The sequence below is a fragment of the Malaclemys terrapin genome, chromosome 2, assembly GCF_027887155.1.
Source record: "Malaclemys terrapin pileata isolate rMalTer1 chromosome 2, rMalTer1.hap1, whole genome shotgun sequence".
Taxonomy (NCBI): domain Eukaryota; kingdom Metazoa; phylum Chordata; order Testudines; family Emydidae; genus Malaclemys; species Malaclemys terrapin.
In genome coordinates, this window is record NC_071506.1 from 186628926 (window position 1) to 186638369 (window position 9444).

Sequence of the window (9444 nt, forward strand, 5' to 3'; positions counted from 1 at the left end):
AAGTTACTCCTTGATGGGACAGTGTTCTTTATTGTGGACTTACAAACTTTGGTCTTTTCAGGGGGCATGCTGTCTATATGTACCATGCATGTATTACATGCTCCAGAATTACAATGTCATCCAAATGGCGGCCCGCGAGACAATTCTGTCTGGCCCCCTGAGTGTGCATGGAGGATGCCATTTTGTTCTGTAGCACCGCGCATGGAGGATGCTATTTAGTCACGAAAAGGCATGCAGGTGTAGAACTGAACATACAAGGTTTTAATGGGGACTTGCTATTCTGTAAGTAAAGATAGGAACACCTCTCTTTGTGCAACTCAATGATTCAATCATTATTAAAATGAGCCATCATGTACATTTCTGGCAGATGATTAAGATAAGTGCCTATAGATGTTTAACATAGTTCCCTGAGGTTTTCATTCTGATACCATGCATCTACTAAAACTTCATACATGCAGACAAAATCAATTAGATTATAGCTATATGGCAGTGGTGCTCAAACTTTTCCAGTGGTGCCCCTCTGCCCCCCAATAATGGAATCTGTCTGCATCCCCCCTTCAAGGTTTCCTCAGCAGCAGAGCTTGGGCTGAAGATGGAGCTGGAAGCTGAAGTGGGAAGGAGCTGGGACTAGAGGCATAGGCGCCAACTCCGTGGGTGCTCCAGGGCACCCACTGGACCCCACCGATCAGTTCCTCCCTCTCCCTCCCTCCCCCCAGAGCCTACTGCCCACTGCTGATCAGCTGTTCAGCAGCGAGCAGGAGGTGCTGGAGGGGGAGGAGCAAGGGCAGGAAGAGACAGGGTGGGGGTGGGGCTTTGAGAGAAGGGATGGAGTGGGAGTGTGGCCTGGGGAGGAGCGAGGGAAATCAGAAAGTCAGTGCCTGTGGCAAAAGGTGGAGCTGGTCTGGGGACGGAAAGGGAATGAGGGCACAGCTGGGTTGGGGCTGGAGCTGGGGGTGGAGTGGAGCTGCAGCTGAGGCTGGGCTGGGCTGGGGGTGCAGCAGGGCGCGGAAAGGGAGTGAGGGCAGAGCTGGGCCTAGAGGTAGATCAGGATGGGGGGTGGGGCTGAACGGGGTTGGAGGCGGAGCTGGTCTGGGGTGGAGTGGGACTGCATGTCTCCCCTAATTTCCTCCGTACCACCCTAGGGGGGCACACCCCACAGTTTGGGGACCACTACTATATGGAAACATTAACTCAATTCAATAATCTAGTGCATTTTTGTATGGAGGACTAAAAAAGCATGCAAGTGTAGAATTGAATACACAAGGCATGCAAGTGCAGAACTGAATTGTCCATGGTATAACAGAGCTAGCAGTGTGAACTCTTCATCAGGGTAGAGTCTAAAAAGTTGTTGCCTGCCTTCCTGAAATTGTCACCTTGTGCCTCTGCTATAGAAATCTTTGTGCCTTGATTACATATATGTGATGCCCAACTTATTTTTATTAAATACTGTTGTTCTGATGCATTGGGCAATAGTTGCTTCTGTTTGGAAGCTTTGTGTTAGTATTTCAGTAATACAAATAATCCAGTGACAGCAGGATATACTTTACAGTATATTATTATTAGTTTTAGCTCCGGATTATTTGTGTTTTCCCCCTCTATCTAGAAAGGTTGCACATAAACTCTATTTCAACTCACTTTGGTCCACATATGGAATTTTTATGGATTATTACAGGTTAATCCTTTTATCTCTTGTGGCCCAGAAATTTGTTCTTTGGCCTGTGTTATTCAGGCAGTCAGACAAGATGATCACATTTTATTTACAGGGCACAGTTCACTATTTTTCTTCTGTATGTTGGAATATCTGTGGCATATTTCACAGTAGAATGTGTTCTGAAAGTTCTATTGTTATTTTATTCGGCATCTTCCAAATATTTTCTGAGATTTGAGGAAGCAAGTTGACTTTCTGGTTGCATCATGTTCCCTACATGGAAGTGCCTTCTTTGGGTAAAACTTTAATCCTAGAATTTAATGCTCTAGGACACCCAAGGGAAGTGAGACTCTTTAATATCCCAAAAGACTAACAGATTTATTTGGGCATAAGCTTTCGTGAGTAAAAACCTCACTTCTTCGGATGCATAGAGTGAAAGTTACAGATGCAGGCATTATATACTGACACATGGAATTGACACCTCCTCATCTGTTATTGGGAGTGGACTACATCCACCCTGATTGAATTGGCCCTGTCAACACTGGTTCTCCACTTGCAAAGTAACTCCCTGCTCTCCATGTGTCAGTATATAATGCCTGCATCTGTAACTTTCACTCTATGCATCCGAAGAAGTGAGGTTTTTACTCACGAAAGCTTATGCCCAAATAAATCTGTTAGTCTTTAAGGTGCCACCAGACTCCTTGTTGTTTTTGTAGATACAGACTAACACGGCTACCCCCTGATATTTAATATCCCAGTCCTCATCAGCCTGGCGGGCCCAATCCTGAAGTTGATTAAGAGACTCCCACAAACTCCATTGTGAGCTGGATAAAATAAAGTTATAGAAGCAGTTTGGTTGGTTGAAAAAGTATTTGATAGAGGTCATTCTGGGCCTTGCTCTGGCTGGACAAAATTGCTGGAAAGTCCATGTAACTGGCTACCTGGGGATTCTGCACTGAAATTTTTGGGTGGAGAGAACCCTGTACAGCCACATAATTTTATTTATTTGGGGCAGGGTTACTACCGGTATTTATTTGTACTATGGTAGTGCCTTGCAACTCCAGACAAGATCATGGCCCAAATGCACTAGGTGTTCTATGTATACTTCCATACTATATGCACAGTGAGAGCGAGTCCCTTGCTCAGAGTTCCCAGTCTACATCAACAGGAAAGACAACCAGTGGAAGGGGAAACCAAGGCACAGTGAGGCAGTGACTTTCACGTGGTCATACAGAAGGCCAGTGGCCAAACCAGGAATAGAACTCAGGTCTCCTGTGTCTGATCTGCTGGACAACACTGTCTCTCTGTGAGCTTCGATTCCCTCCCCCCACCTCCAAGACACAGGATTTTGGGGAGATGGAGGTTACAGCATATTTAGGGGCAGAGCAGAGAGAAGGCTGGGTCAGGAATGGGAGAGGGGGAGGGAGAAAGATAGTAGGGGAGGAGCCAGACAGAAGAAAGAAGAGATGAGGTGGAAGAAGAACATAAGGAGACCTGGGTCAAAGAGAAGGGGGTAGAATAAAATAGTAATGAGGAAGAAAAGCTTAGAGAGGACGACAGCAGGGAGAATGGGTTAGAAGAGAAGAGGGAAGGAAGGCATGGAGGGGGGTGGAAAAGCAGATCTGAGAAGGAGAAAAATGGGGAGAGGAGTGGACAGAGAAAAGGGATGCAAGGACTGATTCGTGCCCTCATTCTCACAGTAGGGAACAGCAAATGGAGAAATAAACAAAACCCCAAGATAAGGAAGATGAGGGGAGGGGGAATAGGCTGAGCTGTGGGAAGGTTGAGCTGCTGCCTCTGAATAGCCAGACCCAGGGTGTGGTCTTGTATCAAGAAGTTGTAAAGATAAACAAACCTTTAGCCTGTCTGGCAGAGATAAGGCTACAGGCACTTGCTGACTAGCAGGTAATGCAGATCCAGTAAACAGACTTAGATAACAGTGAGGCAAATCTAAGAGTACTAATAACCAGTGAATAGCCATTAAAAAGTCAGAGAGACAGAAAGGTCTATTAGTAGATGGGGACTTGGGAGATGTAGAGTCTATTTCCACCTTAGCACCAGGCACTCTGGACAATTCCTTTCCAGAACCTCAGTGTCACCTCTAGGCAGCAAGAACAAGCTTCAAACAAGCCAGTGCCTATCTCATGTCATCCGGCGATCGAGACCCCTGGTTTTGACATTCCATGCCCCTGTGAGCAAAGCTCAGTCATATGCAGAGTGCTCAGATGTGCTGTAAATGACTATAAGTGGGACCTTCATGATTCTCCCCACAGGGGACTATACCAGTATAACTGTATAGTGGTTCTCAGCCTATTTACCATTGTGGGTAGCATCCAATACTACCTGTATGGCCCTGAGGATGTCATATGGGCCTCAGCTCGGGGATGACTGGACCACAAGCAGCCTGCGGCCGCAGGTTGATAACCACTGATCTAAATATACCCATATAATGAGTAAAACTTCCCCTCAGCCTTCAAATCCCCCTCTCCCAACAGCCACACAGGTCGAGGGCTTGAGAACTTAATAGACTCAGTTGCCTCACACCAGCATTCTGTAGGCTATATGTGCCTTAGGTGCATTTGGTATTTCCTGTTACCTGCCGCACTTACCTGTGTCTTGCATGAGGAACAACATATGCCCCTTAAAGAGCGTTTGTGTGGTGAGGTATACAGAAGTGCATGTTGCAGTTATTTTAGCATGTGGTTTGTTTGACTGCATTAACAGCAAATGCACTTGACCAACCTAAACCTGAAGCTAACAAAGTTTTTTAATTTGTGGGAGAATATATATAATATGCATCAAACAATTTCCAAGTAAGACAGCATTTCTATGGGTACTTCAGCAATATTGTCACATTATTTAAACTGTGATCTTAAATAAGCATATTCCTCTTTTAAACTCATTAGGCTGTGTGTGTGTGTGCTGCCTATTTCTGCTATTCACATGGAGAGAAGTGCCAGCTCCCATTCAAAACTGCACGTAGGCAGATGGACCTAATTGCTGCAATCATTAGCTGACTAGGCTTTAACAATCCCATGATGATGTGTTAATCAGTGTTTAACAATTTTTTTTTTGAGTGACAATGACCAAAAATTATCCATCCATCCATCCTTTGTTAAAACCTGAGCAGTGCTGGGGTAGAAAAAGAATAAGAAAAGATCAGAAAAAAACTATTCTGAGAAAGAAAGTGATCACGCAAAATGGCTGTAAAAAGGGAGACATAAGAGCAAGTTGTTAAGATGTTTTGCTCATGAGAAGCCTTTCATGCAGTTGAGAGATCAGATCCAACATTGCTAAGGTGGTTGTAGTACGACTCAGCTCTTCTCCATTTTTTTATATAACTTTCTTTTTTATCAGAAGTTTCACAAGACATTTTTGACAGAATTTGTGCTCTTATGGCAGGAACACTGTAGTATAAGCCGATATTTATCTTGGCTATGCCTTTTCAGACATGCTGAGCATCCACAACTCCAAAGGGAGCACTTTGAAGCTGCAGGTGCTCATCTTTGAAAACTAGAGTGTCCAGCAATTTTGCTACACACAGAAATCAACTGGAGACTTTTAGGGGCCAAGATATCCGAATAGGGCTGGCTATAAAAATTGCATTTAGCTTTCCTATAGTGCTTTTCATCTCTACTTCAAAGCTTGTTATGAAGATACTGTAATCGTTGTTATCCCCATTTTATAACTGAGGCACAGAGAGGTTATATGCTGTGTTGTTGTAGCCATGTTGTTCCCAGAATATTAGAGAAAACAAGGTGGGTGAGGTAATATCTTTTATTGGACCTGTCCAATTGAGTCAATGTGAGAGCCAGGAATAGAGCCCAGATTTCAGAAGGCCCAGTCTCTACAATCTCTGTCTGAGACTGCATTCCTTTACAAATACAACCATATTACAAAATTAATTGATCAGCAGTGTCAGAAACAGACAGAAAACAGGTTCTAATGATCCCCATTATTCTGTCATTGTAGCAAAGAACACAGAATGTCTTTCAGCAAGTGATGCTCAAATGAATAGACCATCTATGTTTAGGCTGGAGAAATTCAAAATATTTGGTGGTTTAACTTTGAGTGTTCATGATTTTTGTTATGTCAGAAGGCAGCTTTCCCAGGAATGACCTCTCATTTTCATACAGCCCTATTTCTGAAGTCTCTGTTCCCAGACATGTTTTCAGAAATGTCCTGTTTTATTGAATTCTCTATTTCAGTTTGTACTTTTCCGTAGGATATTTTCCGAAGGGTTGTGGTGGAATCTCTACCACTGACAATTTCAAAGTCAAATTGACTGTTTTTCCAAAAAATCTGCTCTAAGAATTATTTTTGGTGCATTGGCCTGGGTTATGCAGGAGATCACACTAGATATTCATTATGGTCCCTTCTGGCCTTAGAATCTATAAATCTAAGAACAGTTGTAATCAGTGTTGGACTGATTTCCTCCAGGATTACTGTTCATTGATCTGAGCTTTTAATGTATTAACATCTTAGCAACTGGATGTCCAGAGAACTGGGTGACAATTTTCAATTGAAACTTTTTTGGTGGAAAAATTCAGATTTGGAGACACCAAAATGTTTTGTGAATTCAATTTGGTTTCATCTAATTCTTAAGAAACAAAATAAAATTCTGAATAATCAAAATGTTTTACTCAAAATTGAACTGAAACATTTTTTTCAGGTTGAGCAAAACATTTTGTTTGATCCAAAACAATTTTTCCTGACTTTTCAAAATTTTCACAGAACTGAAAAATTCCTTATTTTGCTGCACTCTAATTGTCAGACTTATTGTCTCTTCCAAATGCCCTATTTAATTGTATTACTCCATAAAGCTAATCAAACACAGACAGGGTGGGAATCCTCCTCTTTGGTGTTTTTGCAGTGAAATGACATGTTTCACCAACCTTTTCATCCCATGATGCACCACACACTACAAATGTGTCCAATGGTTAGCATATTTTCCCATATTGTCTGATCCAAATGAAAGTAGAAAAAGTTAGCACATGGATGAATTGTCCATCTTTAGTAGTAATATCAGAAGGAAAATCACAGGAAAGTGAGAGAATGAGGTAAAGTAATAGTCGTGTATGTGGGACATCATATGTATATGTAGTGCATTCATTAGTGAAAGACACTGCAGCATGCACATTGGATTATGTGTTATACTGCACAATGTATGAAATACATTTAAATATCTCAAACACAGCGGGATCAATTGTTCTGTCTATTTCTGTGTGTGGAGGGGTGTCAGACAGACAGATTAACATCTTCGTTCCAGTCCTCCTCTTTCTATTCTTGCTTTTCTACTAGCTTGCTGTGTGACTGAGCAAATTACTTCCCCTCTCTATATGTCAGTTTCCTCATCTGTAAAATGGGGATAATGATACTGACCTCCTATATAAGTGCTTCGAGATCTGCTGAAATAAAGCACTAAGAGTTGGGTGGTTGTTGTTGTTGTTATATTTTATTTATTATGGCACTAGCTCCATAGTTTTACATTACTAAGGGCTTGATCCAAAGACCATTGAAAGAAATCTGCGCATTCATGGCTTTCATGTTTCCTTGCATTTTAGAGAGACACCATTAACACAAAAATCACTCTTCTGGATGATGTCTTTTTAACTAACGCATTGTTTTTATAAGGAACACCAACATTTACTATATCTGAGAGCCTAGCGATAAAAATGATTGATTTTTTTTTTCAGTTGCACATTTGGCAGCACTTTTGTGAATAGTCATATTCACTATTTTTTACTTTTATAGGTATCTGCCAGTTTCACTTGTTTGGGTATCTCTTTTACCCAACAACACAAATAAGAGAGACTTAAAAAAAAAAAAAAAAAAAAAAAAAAGGGGTTTTACAATTATGGCTTCCTAAGAACTGGTAGGGGAATTTAGAGGCAGGTGTAATACTCAAAACTACTTTAAACTCCTTTTTAAAAAAATGACTTGCTATCAAATAGATACCGTTGCCTTAAAGTTGTTTGCTAATATTTTAAAGTGTATTCTTCTTTTCCAGCAGATGGCAGAATTGTACTGGCCCTGATTCCTAGTTTGAAAATGTACAAAGTACAGTTCTTTATATAATAATTGGATCCTGTCATTTTCCCAATTTCTTTAATTCTTTGAGCTAATTGGTTAACCTCAGATACTATAATACTGTATATGCTTTTTGTTGCACATGAAACTTCAAATGTATTATTTCTGTGAATCATTTTTTTATGTGATAGACATTTCTTGTGCATCTGTACAGTCTGCTTTGTTATGTTATATTGCATTCTAAGGCTGAAACCTTTACCCTAAATTAAGAATGGTGTTTAAATAACTTCTGAAATGCAGGTGTTTGTGTCCTTAAATCTAAGCAGTGTGGTTGGTTTTGGAATCTTGTACTATTAAAAAAAAATCTTGCAAATGACTCTCTAGTGGAATTTATGCAAGATATTATTCTCAAATCTTGAACACTTTTTTGGAGGAAGATTGCATCTGATTGCACAATAGGATACTAATCATGAACTTGTACGTTCCATGTGATATTAAAATTGAAACAAGAGATGATGTTTTAAACATTTTTTGGAAGAATTAAAATCCACAGCCTCAGAGCATAAAGAAAGTGAAAAGATTTGCTGTATTGTGGAGCTGAGTGATATCTAGCAGTATTAGTAGAAAAATGTAAACCAGCATAGATTTGGGAAGGTTTGTTTTTTTTGAGGGTGGGGGGAGCAGGCTTCTCAGCTGAGTGGATTTTATTTTTGCGACAATATGGAAACTTATATGGATTTACGTCTAAATAAATTATGCTAAAAGGACAAATCTGTTTGAAATCTAGAAATATTTAGTCCAAGTTGCTGAGTGTCCTCTGCATGTTAATTGAAGCCTTGTTGAGTTTTACAAATGTGCCATTGAAAATCTGACGCAGGCGAAGGAGCTGCAATACCTTACGGACCTTCGGGCTAACTCCATTGATACCTCTGATCCTGATCACGAAGGCCAATTTTGGTTCAGCAGGTACATAGTAATTGCCAGCTTTGCGTGCCATTCGGGCCATACGAATCTCACGTCTATACATTTGCCTGTACTCCTTGTGATAGGCCTGAGCTCTTGCATAGATGAGTTTTCTTTGAGCTTTACGAAGCTTCTTTTGAACCACTAGCCTCTTCAGACGCTTGGCCTTTATATCAGCAAAAGCCTTTCGCTTTTTTAAAAGGCTTTCTGGAACAGATGGCACCTTCTTTCCTTCTACGCCCGCCATGATCCCCACCGGAAAAGAGCTCTGAGTGTCCTCTGTTTACAATGAAATCAGTGGCTTTTGAGGGAGCTCACCTTCTAAGAATAGGTCTTAAGCACAGTCCACTAAGCTGATTGCAGGCTCAGAGTAAATTTTCCCCTACATAAAAATGTTTCTGTTGGAATCTTTCAGTATCTTAGAAAAGTGAACTAAGTTTTTGCCCTGTGTGTGTATCATATATGGAGCTACGTTGTATTTTACCCACTTAGTTGAGTTGTTTGAAAACATGCCTATTTTTTATAGTCTAGTTATAGAAGGAATTTCCTGACTCGTTCTTTAACATTAATGGTCTACATTAGTACTTAATCTATCTATATTATATCCTTGAATTACTTTGTTGTTTATGTATGGAAAAAATAGATGAGTTCACTTAGCAAGAAGTATTGCAGTGTGTTGGCTATAAAGTAATAAGAGCAGAGAAATTCAAATTGAAGGCTCCACCAACAATTACGCAAAGTAGGGCCTGCCTGTAATTACTTCTTTGATGAGCCCTCATTTGTTATATCTTGACTGCGTCTCT

The 9444-nt window shown here is 40.7% G+C and overlaps 1 protein-coding gene across 1 annotated transcript; it reads right to left on the reverse strand.

Moving 5' to 3' along the window:
- Positions 1–8471: 8471 nt before the first annotated feature.
- LOC128831301 (60S ribosomal protein L7-like) lies at positions 8472–8904 on the reverse strand. Its single transcript, XM_054017618.1, has one exon. It carries the CDS (start codon positions 8886–8888, stop codon positions 8472–8474), a length of 417 nt encoding a protein of 138 aa, XP_053873593.1. The 5' UTR covers positions 8889–8904.
- Between the last annotated feature and the right edge of the window lie 540 nt (positions 8905–9444).